General features: G+C 42.8%; 1 protein-coding gene across 1 annotated transcript; it reads left to right on the plus strand.

Annotated features, from left to right (window-relative positions):
* Window positions 1-4,308: 4,308 nt before the first annotated feature.
* LOC120745237 lies at window positions 4,309-19,217 on the plus strand. Its single transcript, XM_040049954.1, has 8 exons — window positions 4,309-4,594; window positions 10,655-10,781; window positions 11,657-12,317; window positions 12,522-12,645; window positions 13,074-13,246; window positions 15,498-15,635; window positions 15,758-15,975; window positions 17,275-19,217. Exons 1-8 carry the CDS (start codon window positions 4,590-4,592, stop codon window positions 18,433-18,435), a joined length of 2,607 nt encoding a protein of 868 aa, XP_039905888.1. The 5' UTR covers window positions 4,309-4,589; the 3' UTR covers window positions 18,436-19,217.
* The last annotated feature ends 425 nt before the right edge of the window (window positions 19,218-19,642 follow it).

Below are 19,642 nucleotides of genomic sequence, written 5' to 3' on the forward strand. Positions count from 1 at the left end.
GAGTAAGACAACATGCATGAAGAGGATGATGTGGACAAAATACTCATTTGCCTAATAATTCTGCACTCCCTGTATGTGTATTTTTTATTTATTGAGATTGTGTACTGTACAATGTTTATGGAATGTTAGAATTTGGTAAACTCACCTGAGAGTAAATAATGGTTTAGTCCTTAACAGCTGAGAGTATTTAAGGCTGTCATTAGACAGAGGAGTGATTGCTGTTAGAAGGCTTGACCTGCTATTGGCTGTCATGGTTTAGATATATGTAGGCAAACAAACACCTCTTGCTTCCATCATACTTTATCTTAGTCTCCATCTTCACTGTAAATCAAGCTACAAAAGGTTGCCTTGTTACCCATAGAGGGAAGCAGGAATCCAGGAGAGAACATAACAAAACATAGCAAAAAGGGTTGGATGGTGAGGACCGACAGACCATGACCCTTATGACCTTTGATCTTATTCAGTAAACTGAGTAGCCATTTAAGAACAAGACTGGTTCTTCAGCCATGGGGGGAATTAAAAGATTAAGGGTGAGCTAAAGAACTTTTGCAAAAAAGTACAAAAGAGAGAGGGAAAAAAAACCAAAACTTGATTGGTTTGAATAAGTTGAAAATGTGTGCACATCCATTTCAGCCAATGCCATATGTTTGTTTGGAAGAGGGGGAGGCAAGTTATGAAAACACGTTTTAAACCCATAAATACAAGAGATTTAGAGAGGAAAACTGAGTCCACCAGTGAGAGTCGTCAGTTTCAAATGTGCCATCAGCTAAGCAGCTGGTGAAATTACAGTGGTAATGGTCGTTCTGTGTGACTGGCTAAAATCAATCAAAACTGTAAATCGCATCCAGTTGGCTGTGAGTGTCCCAAGAAGTTTCTTTGCATATCTGTAAATGTTTCCTAGTTCTTAGTCTTAAAAACGTGGTCATAAGAGTGATGGCACCGGTGTTTACGTTTGTCCTGGTCTATTGTTTGCGCTCCGTATCAATGATAGACGCTGTTATCTAACTTATCTTCAATGATGGGTCTCATCCTCTTGTGTCGGCATTTTCCATCCTCTGCCGGTGGCTGGATCCTTGTCCGGCGACCTCAGCAGTGTCCTCAGACCACGAGGGAGAAGAGGAGGTGTCCATGTGAACCTCAGGCTGTTCTGGCAGCGGGGTGTGGCTGGTACGCAACATCGAGTGTGTCTTGTTACCTGTACTCAGAAAATTTTCATGGAGGGGAATTTGTCTTTCACGCCCCTGCTTGGATACACAGGGCTCGGGTCTCTGGGATCATGCGGTGAGTGGAATCGGCCCAAACCCTGAGTAATTACACCCCCTAACTCGAGATCCTGCTAATAATAAGGCTTCTACCTCGCACACCCTGGTGCTTTTCAATGCATGACGAGACTGCCTGTCCCGTTTGGTTCTTTTGCCATCAGAATTATTGTCTAAAGGCAAAGAAAGATGCCCAACGAATTTACTTTACCAAATGGACCATCCCAGCCTTGCTGTATTGGTCTATATCAGGGGTCCCCAATCTCAGTCCACGAGGGCCAGTGTCCCTGCAGGTTTTAGATGTCTTCTTGATCCATCACAGCTGATTTAAATGGATAAATGACCTCCTCAACGTGTCCTGAAGTTCTCCAGAGGCCTGGTAATGAACTAATCATGTGATTCAGGTGTGTTGACCCAGAGTGAGATCTAAAACCTGCAGGACACCGGCCCTCGTGGACTGGGATTGGGGACCCCTGCTCTATATGATTCACCTTTGCTTTTATTGTTTATTTTATTTTATTTTCACTCACTACACACGGGACAGACTTGACTGGGGGAAAGAAAGGGGAGAAATCACCTGTTGAGAAAGAAAAAAGAGAAAACAAGGAAAAAAGAGAGCAATATAATAAACAACATCATGATAATCTATGTGAATATAACAGTAAATACTAAATATTAAACATTATTGTGCAGCACGTAAGAGCATGAGCGCGCTTGTTTTTTTAAAAGATTCCTTCATGTAATGATCTGTTAGAGGGTGTGGCCATAGCCTATCCATGACTAATAAATCTTTCTTGCTGAATTATTTGATATTTTCCCCCCAAAAAATCATTATTTATTTCTGACTGAGCCCTGGCAGAGTGACTATTTGTCCCTCATTGAACTTTGCCCACACAGCTATTTCTTCATCAGCAAGCCTCGGGTGTCTGGTCATGGAGGAGGTCTTGCTGTGGGGTTTTTTCACGGCTGTTTCTCCTGCCGTTCAGCGAATGTTGGACATTTTCCTTCGTTTGAACTAGAGCTGATTAAAGTCGAGAATAAGGATCCTTTTTATTATGCTGTGGTGTATCGTCCACTCGGCCCAGTAGCTTTTTTTGGAGTTCATTGACTTCTTATCCTCCACTATGAAGCTGTCCAGACTGCTTATAGTTGTTGATATTGAATGTATTACTTATATTTTAATCATACATGTTGATGATGACGCCAACCCCTTTGCCAGAGGTTTTATCAGCATTATGGATTCTTTTCATTTTAGCCAGCATGTGTCCAGCCCCACACAACACAAAGGACACACACAGGACCTTGTTTTTACTTTGGGTTTAAATATTGTTTCTATTTATTCTGAGGACATTTTTATCTCTGTTCAACACCCAATTCTTTTTGATTTGTCTTAGCCTCTGTATATTCTTTGCTGGATGGTCTTAACTAAAACAAAAATCATCCATCGGCTTCCGCTTATCCTTTTCAGGGTCGCTGGAGCCTATCCCAGCTGTCATAGGGCGAGAGGCGGGGTACACCCTGGACAGGTCGCCAGTCTGTCGCAGGGCCAACACACAGGGACAGACAACCATTCGCACTCACATTCACTCGCACATTCACACCTAGTGGTAATTTGGATTATCCAATTAACCTATCCCTACAAGCTGCATGTCTTTGGACGGTGGGAGGAAGCCGGAGTACCCGGAGGGAACCCACGCAAACACGGGGAGAACATGCAAACTCCACACAGAAAGACCCCGGCCTGATGGTGGAATTGAACTCAGGACCTTCTTGCTGTGCGGCAACAGTGCTAACCACCGTGCTGCAAAACAAAACAAAAAACAAAACAAAAATCATCTTTTTGGAGTTGCATTTGGTTAACTTTCTTCTGTTTGCTTTCTTTTAAATGCTCTGGTATTTTTTGTGAAGCACTTGTGATCTCTGTCTTGAAAGCTGCTAAATAAATATCATTTTACTTACTTAAAAATGTTTCTGCTTATCTCCTTGAAGAAAATATAATAAAACCATGTGACTGCAAACACAATAATAAACAAAAAAAAAGTTGAAATTGGGAATAAAAATGCAATAAATACAGGATGAACAGAAAAAAACATTTTTTTAGCTAAGTTAAATGTGTAAGATAAAGAGACTATATTTGGGGCTTCGGGGGTCTCCACCACAGTCCTATGTAAGACCAGCGAGCCTCCTGCCAAGCACTGAGCTGGCTTTTTTCACCAGCTCGTCCAGCTGCTTGGTGTTTTTGTCTGTCACGCCGCACCACCAACACACAGCAGTATAATAGAGAGCACTGCCCACCATAGTGTGACAAAATATATGCAGCATCTCAGCACACAGGCCAAAATGCTTATCACATTTATCTTAATAACCACAGTGTGACCCGTCCCATATGGAAAAGAAATAGTAAAAACTTATAAAAGACTTGCATAAGGTTTACTCATGAAAGTGGCCACTTTCTCATTACTTTCATATATTGTTTTAGTAAGTTTCCAAAACATACAAGTTTCATTTATATAATTTTTCAATGGATCTTGTATCTGTTTTCACTCTTGTATGCTTTTCATGCAGGTTTCACACAAGACAGATACAAACTTTATAAGATTTATATCTTTTCCATGTGGGGTGGTAGGTGCCTATTTCAATAGGACAGAGCCGTAGGCATACAGTCAGTTAAAATGGGTTTAATGTTAATACAAAATAAAATGAAACATGTAACAGTAGTGTGTTGATAGGAGTCATGTGGGTAGTTCAGCTTCACCACTAGGGGGCTGTCTAACCAAATTGTGATATAGACTGTCGTAGAAGCAGCGGCAGGTTATGTTTGCGTGCATGGATGTGAGCCACGTTAAAATAAAGAAGCTTGCTCACTGCTACTGATGTTTTATTGAAAACACGACAAGTAGCACCTGAAAACAATTGAAAGCTTTCCTTTATTAAACACGGTTAAAACTATAAAATTGTATGATTGTACGTGGGAGACAGCGCTGCGGGGAACCTGTTAAAAACAAAACATATGACCCACGTGAAAAGGGACGGAAACTCACGCTGAACCACGTGACGACTCTGCGTTCTGAGCGTCTGCTGACGCGGCTCTCGGTTCAGCGGCTCTAGCCTGTCTGGTAACAGCGGCTCACATGACCGCAGTCGGTGCTTCCTCACTGCGCTGAGGAGCCGTGCAGGGGCCGACTCCAACCTCCAGCTCTACGAATAACAGCCCAGGGGAGCGGGGGGACAGCTGACATGAGCTGCTGTTAGTCGGTGAAGCTGTGAGCTGGTCTGTGTGCCGTTCTCTCAGATCCTAGATGTGTCCATGCTGCAGGCCGGGGATCCTGGATGGGGTGCGTGTTTTCTTTTATTAATGCCTGCTTTGTTAAAGGGAACATGCTCAGTGGAAGACACGTTGTGTGTTGTTCGTTCATCTGCGTTTGTTTAATGATCCGCAGACTGCTCAGTCGTCAGGGCTGGAAGCGCCTCAGAAATAAATCCATCCACCCGCGCATGTTAGTTCCCGTTGTAGCGGTACGGGAGTGTCCGTGTCAGGGTGTGGGAGAAGCCAGAGGGCTGCAGGCCGGTACTCGGCTATTTGCAGCATGTTGTACTGCACGCTACATGTGTGGTTTGTTACAGGTGCTGAGTGAGTGTAGATGATAGGATTACATGAAGTGCAAAATCAGTGAGTGAGACACGAAGCGTGGTCCTTTCTCGGGATGGACTGATCCGATATTACGTCTCGGTATCGGTCCGATAGTGACCTAAATTACTGGATCGGATATCGGAGAGAAATAAAAAAATATATATAATCCGATTAAATTAAATATCACGAAAGCACCTCACAAAACTTGCGACATAACTCAGCTCATAACCTTAGCAGTCGGAGCAGTGTGCTCACGTGATAGAGCGGCTGCTGCGGGAGACCTGTCAGAGCTCTGGTTGAGCATTTGTAGCCTCGCTACCAAACCGGCATCTCAGAGGAAGTGATCCCAGAGAGAAGTAAAGCAAGTGTGTAAGTTCATCTCTGAATGTCTGTAAAGCATTCCAGCGTTAAGCTTAACAACCGATATATGGAGCGACTGCCCCCCCCTCCCTGATCAATGATCAGCTGATCGGCTTTTCTGTCGCGAGTCCGTGTCTCTCGTTTGTTTTTGTCCCACTTTGCACCAGAAAGAGGAAACCAGCGGCTGAACAACAGCAGCACGTTTAAGCTTGATCAGCTGTTGTTAGAATTTATTTAATATTACTTTCTACACCAGGATCTTTTTCTACAGCTGACGTAACTGTGCAGGGGCGGATCTAGCAAAGTTTAGCCAGGGGGGCTGATAGGGCATTAACAGGGAAAAGGGGGCACAAAGACATACTTTTCTTTCTTATTCTCATTTAAAATGTCCAGCTTTTAATAAATTGAATGAATCTTAAACCAAAGTTTTAATCTGATGTAAAATGTATAGAAGTCCGTTACTGTATATAGTAACTGTTAAGTCTAATATACCCTAGTAAGCTGTAGTACTTTTTCCTTTGGGAAGATACCATTTGTGCAGTCTGCAGTTCTGTTGAAGAAAGATGTTGAATCTATTTAATTATTGTAGAAAAGTTATTGATTTCTGTGCATTTTTCCCCCCCACATGCATCAAATTAAAGTTGATTACGTCGATTAAGTGTCACGAGGGTGGTGGGGGTGGTTCCCTATTATCTTTTTTGCTAGGAGTTTGCAACCCTATTATTTAGGTTGTTTAATTTTTCTGCTAAGTACTCTTTAAAATACCAGAATAGGGAGGATGGTGCAGGGTTAAGTTTATTAGATTGATCAGCTTTGCTGATCAGTGGTTTTTTGCATACAGGTGTAACAGAATAGCTTTAGTGTTTGTTTGTTTTTTTTTAAACTTGTCTATGAACTTATACAAAATGCAGCAAGATATTTATAAAAAACAGTTTTATTGATTATAAAATGCACCATATTTGCATATCGGCAGATATGCAAATTTATGATATCGGTATCGGACACAAAAAGAAGTGGTATCGTGCCATCTCTAGTCCTTTCCACGGGGATTTTAGAGGAGTGCCTGGTGTTATTGCTGCTAATGAGAGAATTAATCACAGCATAATCACATGATGGTTTAACTGCCTTAGGTTAGCTACCTCCATTATAAGAAACAAACTTGAGCCTGGGGTAATGGTTGCTGTAAATCTGTCTGAATGCATTTACAGTACAGCTAGGCTCTTGTGTTAAGCGAGGACAGAAGTACAGGGAGTGCAGAATTATTAGGCAAATGAGTATTTTGTCCACATCATCCTCTTCATGCATGTTGTCTTACTCCAAGCTGTATAGGCTTGAAAGCCTACTACCAATTAAGCATATTAGGTGATGTGCATCTCTGTAATGAGAAGGGGTGTGGTCTAATGACATCAACACCCTATATCAGGTGTGCATAATTATTAGGCAACGTCCTTTCCTTTGGCAAAATGGGTCAAAAGAAGGACTTGACAGGCTCAGAAAAGTCAAAAATAGTGAGATATCTTGCAGAGGGATGCAGCAGTCTCAAAATTGCAAAGCTTCTGAAGCGTGATCATCGAACAATCAAGCGTTTCATTCAAAATAGTCAACAGGGTCGCAAGAAGCGTGTGGAAAAACCAAGGCGCAAAATAACTGCCCATGAACTGAGAAAAGTCAAGCGTGCAGCTGCCAAGATGCCACTTGCCACCAGTTTGGCCATATTTCAGAGCTGCAACATCACTGGAGTGCCCAAAAGCACAAGGTGTGCAATACTCAGAGACATGGCCAAGGTAAGAAAGGCTGAAAGACGACCACCACTGAACAAGACACACAAGCTGAAACGTCAAGACTGGGCCAAGAAATGTCTCAAGACTGGTTTTTCTAAGGTTTTATGGACTGATGAAATGAGAGTGAGTCTTGATGGGCCAGATGGATGGGCCCGTGGCTGGATTGGTAAAGGGCAGAGAGCTCCAGTCCGACTCAGACGCCAGCAAGGTGGAGGTGGAGTACTGGTTTGGGCTGGTATCATCAAAGATGAGCTTGTGGGGCCTTTTCGGGTTGAGGATGGAGTCAAGCTCAACTCCCAGTCCTACTGCCAGTTTCTGGAAGACACCTTCTTCAAGCAGTGGTACAGGAAGAAGTCTGCATCCTTCAAGAAAAACATGATTTTCATGCAGGACAATGCTCCATCACACGCGTCCAAGTACTCCACAGCGTGGCTGGCAAGAAAGGGTATAAAAGAAGAAAAACTAATGACATGGCCTCCTTGTTCACCTGATCTGAACCCCATTGAGAACCTGTGGTCCATCATCAAATGTGAGATTTACAAGGAGGGAAAACAGTACACCTCTCTGAACAGTGTCTGGGAGGCTGTGGTTGCTGCTGCACGCAATGTTGATGGTGAACAGATCAAAACACTGACAGAATCCATGGATGGCAGGCTTTTGAGTGTCCTTGCAAAGAAAGGTGGCTATATTGGTCGCTGATTTGTTTTTGTTTTGTTTTTGAATGTCAGAAATGTATATTTGTGAATGTGGAGATGTTATATTGGTTTCACTGGTAAAAATAAATAATTGAAATGGGTATATATTTGTTTTTTGTTGAGTTGCCTAATAATTATGCAGAGTAATAGTCACCTGCACACACAGATATCCCCCTAAAATAGCTAAAACTAAAAACAAACTAAAAACTACTTCCAAAAACATTCAGCTTTGATATTAATGAGTTTTTTGGGTTCATTGAGAACATGGTTGTTGTTCAATAATAACATTATTCCTCAAAAATACAACTTGCCTAATAATTCTGCACTCCCTGTATAGTGAGAGGTTACAGTAGTGGGGTTGGGAGATATTATTTGATTCATATTTCATAATTCCCACTGTAAGCTATTGAGTTTAAATTAATGTACTGACTTGGCAGTATCAATATGCTGTCTCTGAAAGCCTTTGAATTGAACAAAATGCTATAACCCACATAAAACGCTGGCAAAATAATGAAAGTCAGCTGAATGGAGCTTTGTTTGTACTCTGAGTCCTACTGTCCCTACAACCTCTTACCACATAGGTCTTTCGTATGCTCTCTCATAGCCTACCATATTTCCAGTTTCACCCGTTCATTAGAGCTTGTAAATATGTTGGCCGAGAGAAGGTGTGTGCACAGAACAGGACTAGATATAGAAACATACTGCAGATAGCCCAGAAGGAGACAGACATCTGTTGCTAGGATTATTTACATTTGAAATCATTTTCAAACTTGACTTGAGTCAGGTCTCAAGCTGCAAGTCAGTGAACAACAACAGCATGCTGGCCTGGTTCCTCTGGTCCCTGCACTACAAAGCAGGCTGAACATAGCCAGGATAGCTTTCCTCTATCTGGCTTCACTTTGCTGACACTGGCAATCAGGATACAGTATGTGGTCCAAGAGTTTATCAGCTCGATAGCTTGAGCCACGTTTTCCAAACCAGTCATGAGGATGGTCCTATGAAAGGGGCAGCCCTGGCAGATTTGACCAGTCACATACATGGTCTAACCCTGCAAATTAACTGGTTTTACAAAGGAAGTTAAAATTGTGATATTATAAAAATATGAACTACTGAAAGTAACACAGCTGCTGCAGTTCATCAATATAAGCGTTTTTAACAGCAAATGGACCACACAGTAATAAAGTGCTGTATCAACATGTGTGTGCTTTAAGCACTTTGGTCAGTACCCCCATAGCTCCTGTTTTTATTCAGCCACAATGGCTCCTGTGTGGCTGCTTGCAGGTCCGTTTGATGCTCGCCTCTCCGTCCCTTTTCCTGTCCTTGGGTGTCTAACCAATCTGCTGCTCCCTGTGCTCTCATCTGTCCTGGTTATATGAAGAATGTAATCAGCACGTGTCAATCAAACTCATCCAGATCTATAGTTTTTGATGTGATTATTTAAGCCATGCTATGTATTAACTTATTTTATATTCTGACTCGACCAATTATTCAACCAGACTGCAGAAAAGCTAATTAACGTGGCTCAGTCTGTTGCTCTTTATTCCTACTGAATTGACTGGATAACTGTGGGTCTGCTTATTGGGGGGTCATAACCCCCTAGAAATTACGCGCATCTGAGACAGTATACTTCTTTCATGAGGTTTTAGTACTGGGGTACAGTTGGATTTTGCATCAATAACCTGAGCTCTTTTAGATCACGAGGGTTTGAGAGCATCCTCCTGTAACCATGGTTACTTCCTGTCAGAAGTAGACCATGTGAGAGGAAAAAACGGAGAGCGACCGTCCTGCAGCCTGACAACACTCTGAGCAGCTGCACGATTTCATGTTTACAGCCTGTCACCCTGATGTTTATAATAACTTCATCATGAATTATAAATTGTCAATGTGACCTACACGAGAAAACGGACGTGTGACAATTAGGGTAGTTATCATGATTAGGATGGCTTGATCAGACAGAGATGGTCTTGTCTTTGTCTCGCTGTCTCAGATCGACATAGTGGTCGGGAGATTTGGAGTCAACAGTATCCATGAGACACACCGTAACGTTCGATAATGTGTCATGCGCAAAAGCATCAGCTCTAAGAGCCGTGCTTACAGAGTGCTTAGTAGTGAATCAGAAGAGTCGACTCCCCTTGAGCGAGAGCCGTTCCTCGCTTAATTTCCTTTGGCTGCTCAGCTCTCACACAGCGGCTCAGCTATGCTCCAATCCCTCCATATTGTGGCCAATCACATGCGAGGATATAGGATAATATCATTGTGCGAAAAACAGAGAAGGTGATGGACGCGACAGAAAAGTGGAGCGTGCGTCCGTCCTCTCAGTAAGTGAGTGAGACAGTAGACAGCGGTGAGGAGGGCTGTGCATCGCAAAAACACATAAATATGCCTGACACCTGTAAACGAAGCAGCATCTGGCTGCAGTTTAAAGACTTTTGTCTCGGTCTTGGTCTCGTCTCGACTTTGTCTTGGTCTTGATACCCTCTGGTCTTGGTATTGTCTTTGTCTTGGTTTAGGACTACAAGTCTAGATCTCAGCACAACTTCATGTCTATTGAAGAATTGTCTGTTTCCGTGGCAGTTGCATGTCTTCTTCCACGCAATCTGCACTTGGAATTGTATTTGAACCAGGCTGTCTAATTTATCCTAATTAAATCTTTTCCCCTCAGGTATTGAAGAGTAATCAGTGCGCTTTCCTGGCTCACCTGTGTCATCAGATAGACGCAGTGCTGCTGTGTCTCCAGTGAGATTCACTGCTCCTTTAGACGACTGTTTCTTGACTAGCTGGTGGTTTTGCACACCATGAGTGACTCTGTGCCACATAATGGACTGATTTTAAAATTACTTGAAGTCATATTGAATACTGTGACTCCCTACTGCAGCCCTGTCCAGTGGCTTTTTTTAATAGGAGCATTTCGTAATTCTTCTCATCTAGAAAGAAGCAGACGAATGTTTATTCCAGCACCTGCAGTGAAAACATAGCACAGGCAAAACACAGAGACTCTCTGCTGAGCAACATGAGTACAGACAGACCCAAGCGGAACGTCATCAGAAAAAGATATGTAAGTAAACTGTCTTTCCTCTTTAAAGTGTATGTGGCCTCTTCCTGATTACTTTTTTGTTTCAGATCATCAAAGAAATTTTAATATCAGACAAAGATAATATAAGTAAATCCAAAATGCAGTTTTTAAATAATAATTTGATTTATTAACGGAGGAAAAAGTCATTGCACCTGAAACCTAAACATTGGTTGTGCCAGCAGCAAGAACTGCAATCAGGTCTGAGGCAAGTAGTCTTTTCACTTGGCTGTGGAAGGATTTGGCTCTCTTCATTGGAGGGCTTTTTCGGCATGAACAGCCTGTTTAAGGTCATACCAAAGCATCTCAATTTGATTTAAGTCTGAACCTGACTGGGCCACTTTCTGAGCTTTTCAGAGGTAGACTTGCTTGTTTGTTTGGATTATTGGATTCTCACCCCAACAGGTCGCAGCAGATGGCCCCGCCCCTCCCTGAGCCTGGTTCTGCCGGAGGTTTCTTCCTGTTAAAAGGGAGTTTTTCCTTCCCACTGTCGCCAAAGAGCTGCTCATAGGGGCTCATATGATTGTTGGGTTTTTCTCTGTGTCTATATCATTGTAGGGTCTACCTTACAGTATAAAGCACCTTGAGGTGACTGTTGTTGTGATTTGGCGCTGTGTAAATAACATTGAAGTGAAAAGTGTATTTGAGTAAATCCCCACATAACTCAGTTTCAGACTAGTCAGAGAAGTCACAGTTGGCAGAATGTTCCCCACAGGCCAAGTATGTTTCAGATTTCAGGATGAAACATTTCACTTGTACCTGTAACATCAATACGTTTTAGTAAACAGATAAAATAAAAATTGTGTTGATGCCCCAAAATCCGTGGAACTAAAGGTGAAGACACTGTTTTTGTGGTGCAGGACATCAGTGACGGGATGCCGTGGTGTGAAGAACGTCTGGTCCGCAAAGTTCTCTTCCTTTCTCTCAGGGAATACAGAGACAAACACCGTGCTGCACACACTCACGCACACATACACAAGTGTCCACATGCTCTGCAAAAGACACTGACAAAACCTAATGCACACAAGAAAACACAAGCAAGAAAAAACATGCACACACAACAGCAAAGACTCACATGCAAACAGCTAAATACATACACACAGGCGAACACACGTGCTGCACAAAACCTGCATGTTTCAAAGCGCCTGCACGCTGAACACGCAAACAAACGGCAGACAGCTCACTTGAATTGGGTCTCGCACTCTCCAGAAAGTAAATGTACTCGGATACTACGGAACACACAAACTCAGATGAAATTGTGTAAAAGGAAAGTTGCACACACTCGGCAGCGTACTTGCACGGACCAGAAGACGTCTTCTACCAGGACGCTACGCTCAAATAAAACACAAAACACGCTGTCGCTGCAGAACTCAAAATACCCCAAACCTGCAAAACGCACAGACACTGCTCAACGCACACACTCACTGAACAACATGTGCAGATCTAAAAACACAAAGATGCCACTGAGAGCTGCTCTCTCAGCCAGGACTCTGAGGTCGCACACCCCAACAAGTGTCTGTGGTGAGTAACACAACAAGCGTGCATGTGTGTCTAATGTTGTTTTTGGGGTTATTTGGAGGCTCGCTGGAAGTAAACAGCGTTTTGGTCCCAAACTTTAGCCACGAGCAGATTGTCTGTGTCATCACGTGTTATTACTTTGATTGTCATGACACTGTAGGTGGAGGTCAGTTCTCACACAGCTGGGCTTGTGCCTGTTCTCTTAAGGCTCTGTAGTTAACACTGCGATCAAGCGTCGGGCTGCTGGTCCAAACTGGAGCTGGTCCTTACAGACGCAACAACGCCATCCTACCAGCAGTCGTGGTGATGAAGATGATTGTGCCAAAAACAGGTAGGCACGAGTGTGTTTTTGTGTGTGTTGTGATTATGCTTCTCAAACTTGTGATGTTCCAACATCAGAAGCTGATTTTTAAACAAAAAACACATCCCAAGAGGTTGAATAGATTTTAATAAACACAGTGTTGCCAAAAGTATGCACTCATCTGCTCGAGTGATGCTGTATCACTCACTGAACCTGAGTTGGTGCAACAGATGAATATTTATACTTTGTGATTTGCTCCATCTGTGTACAACAGCACAACAGTTTCTAAAACGAATCCTCTCATTGTGTTTCATCAAGAAAATGAAATTCACTTTGAGACTAAATTCATTTAAAGTCTCTGTCGTCACTGAACTGTGGCTTACGAGAGATTAGGATTAAATGTTTGTTGCATTATTAATAAATGCACTTGTTTGGTTTGACTTGATGTATGTATGCAGACCTCGGCTGCACGCACAGAGAAAGTTTGCTCAGTCCCCACCCAGCTCTCCAGGACCATTGGTGCTGATGACGTCGGCACAGAATACCCACTCCCACAGCCTGGCTGTAGTCACCTGTCTGACCAAACGTCGCCCTAAGACTGAGGACTTTTTGTCTTTTCTCTGTTTAAGAGGTAAGCTGAAAACACGGAAGCTGCTCTCACGTGACCAGGCTGTGCACAGGGGTGGCTGTAGCTGAGGATGTTATCTACTCATTGGACGATGGGTCGTTCGAACTCTCAGAGCCCAGCAGGATATTTGTCTCTGTGTCATCCACGTTGGTTTTTTCTGTGGTTTCCAAGCCTTTGATGTTGCTGAGCTGGCCAGGATTCACCTTTTTGAGAATGTAGACCTGACTGCTCCTAAGCTCTTTGGTAACTCTGATGGGTTTATTTTGGTCTTACAGCCGAATGCACAAAGATCCCTTTGGCCTCATTTACAATGAAAGCTGTAAATACCATTTGAATCAGCGTATCATATCATACGATGTTATATCGATTTTTTTTTAAACCCACTGAATTAAATCTGAAAGTCTGCACTTCAGGCGAATATCGACAAAAATACTTTCTTTGTCTAACTAACTTTGGACATAATTGTGAGCACACGGAGATTAGGAAGAAGGACTGCAGCCCTCAGCAGCCTGAGAGAGATCTAGTTATCCGTCCGTCTGTCCCTTCCCTCATTTCTCGATCCCTGCCTATTTCCTCTCTAATCAGGAGTCCCACTGTGGACAATCTTCACTGGTGTTTAAACAATGACCCCTTTTGGATGCAACCCCCCGTGTAGCCAGACAAAATGTAAAAACTCATAACCTTGGATGCACTCCAAGCAACCTGAACCTGCAAGGAAAATAAAGTCTTTAGGCTCATTTGTCACATGAAACTCAACACAATTTTTTCATTTAAATCATTTATCCATATATCTGTAGGGTCAAATCTAACTTCTGTTGTTCCACCAGTTCCCTGTTCTGTCAGAAGTGTGCACTTTTGATGACTTTTGGGTCATCTAGATGTTTCCTAGGTGGCATATTGATTGTGGACCAGGAATATCAAACATCGGCCCGGCTAGGCCTCCAATCTGGCCCACTGGATTTTTTTGTGGAGGGGTAATTCAGCTTTGGACTTTTATCTGTAATTTTAAAAGTTTTGTTGACTGATAAAAACTCTTACATGGCTACTCACAACACATCAAAGTAATTTGATTATAGATTTCTGTGATTTTACACATTTATTTCTTTAAGTTTAAGCCCAAAGGGTTATGCTGAATGAATGAAGCATTTGTTTATAATGTAGAAAGACTGTGACACAACTGAACTTAGTTTCACTGGTCCGGTTCAAATAAGATGGGCTGTGTGTGGTAATTGTATCTGTTGACATTCCCTCTGTGAACCCTCCTGCATTAGCTTAAGCCATCAACAAAGAGTGTAACCTCATTTTTTGTCAGTGGCGCCAAATAAATCAGTGCAAGGGAGTATAGCTGCTTCTAGGCAAGGATTGCCATTTTCCCCTCGTTTGGGCTGGGCCTTGTGATTACAGCATGAATGTTTGATACTTCTTACACACATTAATCACATAAATATTGTATATTATTCATATAATCATCATATAAATAATACGCATATATGTTACTTGAATAATTACCATCATGAGAGAAAGTGAGGAAAAAACTGAGACTATTCACTCATATCAGCAGAGAGGGCACACGGCCTGCTTACTCGTCTTTTTCCACACTTTTAACAGAAAAATACGCTACTCACATAATTCACCACCGTACAGAATATATTCTGATTTATTGCGAGCAACACAACCTGATGTTGTTGCAGTTGTAGTAATTTCCAGCCTGTCCTTGTTTGTCCTGCCTTTGCCGCTCCTCTGAGTTCCCTGTTTGACATAAAAAAATGGATGCAGGAAATGAAATTGTTTTAAAAGTTTTATCCGGCCTGTACAGCTCATCTACTAACTGGAGGGTTGATGGTGCGATCCCTGGCTGCTCCGGCCTGCGTGCCAAATATCCTCGGGCAAGACATTAACCCTAAGTTTCCCTCTGATGCGTTTATCAGAGAAATCACTTGTGATGATCACAACAGCTGGTATTCATGCACATGTTGAGCATGAGTGCTGGAGGAGATGTGGGTTACATTGTGTTGCTAAAGCAGTTAGTGGAACATCAGCCGACAGTTAAGTGTAACAGTGAAGCTAGCTGGTAGCAGCTAAGTTGTTTGCACTGTGTTGATAGCAGAGTCAGGCTGCACAGTGTTTCTCAGAGCATCTTTTTGCCTCTTTAAACTGTTTTGGTGAAGTAACTCTGTGAGAGACTACGGAGATTAAAAATAAAAAAGGGACATGACACGCACAGTTGATGATGCCATTTCCTCTTTCACTTCAGGTTCAGCAGCATTACCGCGCAACATGGCATTCTTAACAAGTAAGCGAGACAGGGAGCCAGGTGACAGTCAGCGTTTGCCTTCCTGTCACAAGGCTCCAGCTGAGGAGAAGAAAATCAGGATGTTATGTAGAAAAACAGGTACTCGCCTGCTGGGAATGTTTTTGTAAACTTCTGCATCTTTCTTTGCAAGTGTATTATTCCTCCTTAAACTCTAGCTGCTATTTGAAATGATAGTTTCAGTTCCTGTGCCTGTCCTGCAGTGCACAGTGACTCCAGGTCACTGAAGAGGAGGCCTGCCAGCCCTGCTGTGCTCAGATCCACCTGCCCTTTAACAGCTCGAGCACAGAAAAGGATGGACAGGGATGAAAGAGAAGGGAAGCAACAGAAGAAGGGAGTGGAGGGGGACAGGCGAGAGGGCGCTCAGATACACCTCCTGAGACCTCGCCAGCACTTACTTCATGTCAAGAGGGCTAACAAGGTCTGGTCATGCTTTACTACACGTTTGCTTGTGTGAAAAGTGTGTTGTTGTATCATCGGTATGGAAACCAAACACTAATAAACATACAGGTCCTTTTAACACCCGGGGTTGTTCCTTTTGGACTTTGTCAACAGTTTTTTACTAAGTTCAATGAGAAGAGTAAAAGGTCTTGGACACATTGTCAGTGGCACCTGATGGTGGCTGAAGAGGGCCACTGACTGGAGTGTGTGTGGATTAATAAAGCTGCTCTTTGACAGTCACAGCACTGCTGTCAATGCTGCCAAACAGCTGAAACAGTCACATTTAACCTGACATGTGCAATATTGAATACAAATGCATAGAGAGCTGTCGCCTCTCTGACATCTAGAGCTAAAGTTAAAGTTGCTGGTAAGTGATACAAACAGTCCAAACACTGGGTCTGCAGATATGAATCAGCTTTAGTGTACACAAATGATGGATTTGTTTGTTTGTTTGTTTTGCTTCTGGTTTGTTGTTACCATACACCAACATAGCATTATTTTATTTTGGTGTTGTGTGTTTGTATATTTTTGCTACAGCTTATATGTCAAAGGAAATCGGAGTATTTCTTCACCCGTGTGTGTGTGCACCCATTTTGCATTTGAGATTAGCATTTGTTAAAAAAAAACATCCCCAAGACAGACTGTGGGGGTTTGGAGGGTCCTCCCCCCAGTGTCATAGATGTTAAATAATTCTCCCCGGATGCTCTGATTTCCTCCCACAATCCAAGGACATCAGTGTTAGTTTGATGGAATTACGATCACTAATTAATGTAAATCGTCGATCGGATGCAAGTTTTACTCCATGGACGTGGGAACTATCTGTTGTGTACCCCCCCATAGTTGGCTATAGTTGGATCAGCACTTAAAATAAATGGACAGAGAAACAGGAACAGTGGTGACACCTCCTTTCATCATCTTATACACAGATCTCAGAAACAAAAAACAGTCCAGAAAGTGACTAAAACCTCTAGAAATTTAAGTTGTGATCAGACTGAAAGCCTCTCACCTTGTCTGTGTGTGTGAACGTATTTAGTTTCAATCTCTGGGCTATGTCATCACGGCTCAGTGATGCCAACACTAAAGTCATGTGATGGTGGCGTTGTTCCTCTGGATGCGTCGTTGACTTCATATGTTGCCAAATGCATTTAAACAAACATTGCATAGTTACTGTGAAACCAAAACATCTAAGCATCATAAACCAGGGTGATGCTAACTTCAGGCCTACAAAAATGATTATCCACAGAAGTATGCAGACTATCACAATTTCTCTCTGTTGCAGGTTGCCATGGTTACTAAAATCTCTGAGCAAAGAACCTCCTGTGTAGCGTCAGTCATTCCTTTAACGCCGAGAACTGGTGTTGGTAACAAACAAGGCACAAGGCCAAGCAATACATACAAATCAAGGCGCCATCCCCAAAGCAGAGCCCAGGAAAGCAGCAACAAGTACCACCCCCTACATCACAACCACCATCAGGCTAACCATCAGCACCTTCGCCACCCAACGCTTTCTAAATACTATAGCATCCACACGACCTTCAGTATTCTCCACAATTCAGGAAGAAATTCATGCCAAACTCCATGTTTAAATAAACGTTCAGTGTCTAGACGGCTGAATGAGAACCCTGTGGTCCTGAGGTTATCCAGACGGAGGAGAGGCCTTCCACCAGACACCAGCCCTGTCCTTCCGAATCGGGTTCCCTTGGACAAAAACTCATCAAATGAGTGCCAGACATCTCAGGACAAAGATGCTCGTGTCTCACAGGAGAGTGATATTTACGAGATTCAGCAGAAAGGGGACAATGTTGGAGAGGATTATGTGAACATGTGTAAACACTCTGATAACCACGATGTGAAAGCTGTAGAAAAAAGATACGGGCATGTTGGAGATGTGAAACTTGAGAGGGGAAAGGGAAATATAGAAAAGCTGCCTGTGGCAAGCACAGCTGCTCTGGAGGCCTCTGATCAAAGGGAAAGCCTCACTAATGTCAGCACTAGCTATAACCTCATGCCTGCTGGTGAGGTTGTATGGAAACACCTGAGAGAGAAAACACTCCAAAAACATCAGAACTCTGCAATCTTAAAGCCACCTGCCAGGGCTAATGAGTCCAGGGCTGCTGCTGCTAGGACTAGTGTAACTAAAGCTGCTATTAACTCAGTGACATCTGACCCACCAGCCAATTCTTTTTCCAGGCACAGTGCCAAGGGTACTGATAACAGCAAGAAAATTAAGAAGAGTAGTTTACGAGCCGGCACCAACATAGCCCATGAATCCAAAAGTGCTACAAAACAGTCTTCAATGAGCACCACGAAGGACACATGCAAGGATGGTGCACTTACCATCAGTTACTGTAGCACTTCCAAAGAGGGGCTTCTCCAGGCCAAGCCTACTACCTCAGCCATCAAGACCAGGTTCAGCTCTAGAATCCTTCTAAAGCATTGATTTTTAAACAGTATCCAAACATGAATACACTCACTGTTATGTAACTAAGATTTTATGATGACAAGTACAGAAATGTTTTTAAAAGCTTTTATTGTGTTGAATAGTGGCAGAGCATGATGACGGGTTTCCTGTCAGACAGTACATGTCCTGTACTGGTGTCATTGTTGAAGATAAAATAAACTGGAAGTCATGATACTGGCTGATGCACTATAACGTGGACTGTATGATGCAGAAGTGATAAAGCTTAAAAGCTGCTAGCTTTCAGTTTATTCATTGTTTGCTTTTTGTCTGTTTATTTTCTTCTTGCTTGCTATTTCTCTTACTGTATCTTGGAAAAAAATAAATAAAAGTATGGGGGGGGGGGCACCTTTTAGCACATTATGGTAAATGGACTACTCAGTGTGAGCTGTCAAAGCACTTTTTCTACACGTTTCATTCACTCATTCACGCACAATGCGTTTATCTGTCTAAAGCGCATTTACATAACAATCGCACACACTTTGATGGGAGATCCATGAGCGGACCTCGGGGTTCATTATCTGCTTGAAGGATTCTGTGACACATGGACAGGTGGAGCCAGGCATCAAGTCGCCGACCTGGTAGAGCACCAGCTCTGCCTCGGAGCCGCGGCCACCACGAGGTCAACATTTTGTTTGAACAGCTACAGTAGTTGGTCTCCTCGGCTCCCAGCTGCCCTCGGGCTTCTGTCCTAACATTTCTGAAACGTGTTGCTAACTTGAAATTTATGTATTCAAAATAATAAATACAGTTTTAAAATTGAAGCTTTAACATTTGACATTTTTATACTACTGCTACATTTTGACCCAAGACAGTTTGTTGTACTACATAATGTAGCGTTTAATCAGTCTGCATATTTTATCTGCATTGCCAATAATAACTTTTGCACTATTTTAGGACCATAATAAACGTTTCAGCTAACATAATTGACTAATGCTAGAATGTAAAGAATGCAATAACGGCACCACTGCTGCATCAAGCAACGTGCAGCATGACCCCTGGGTGTTTGCTACCCAGGGGATCAAACCCTCTGTGGGGCAAGTGTTGCCATCTTGGAGGATGGAGGTTGGTCCTAGACGATGGAAACACAAGATTTCCACTGATATGTTTCTTGAGTGAGATTAATGTCAAGCCTCATTTTTCCAGTAAGGACTATGCTACCCTATATTTTTATGCTGCCTCCACCAAA

The sequence above is a fragment of the Simochromis diagramma genome, unplaced genomic scaffold (genome assembly GCF_900408965.1).
Source record: "Simochromis diagramma unplaced genomic scaffold, fSimDia1.1 OVJJ01000021.1, whole genome shotgun sequence".
NCBI classification, from domain to species: domain Eukaryota; kingdom Metazoa; phylum Chordata; class Actinopteri; order Cichliformes; family Cichlidae; genus Simochromis; species Simochromis diagramma.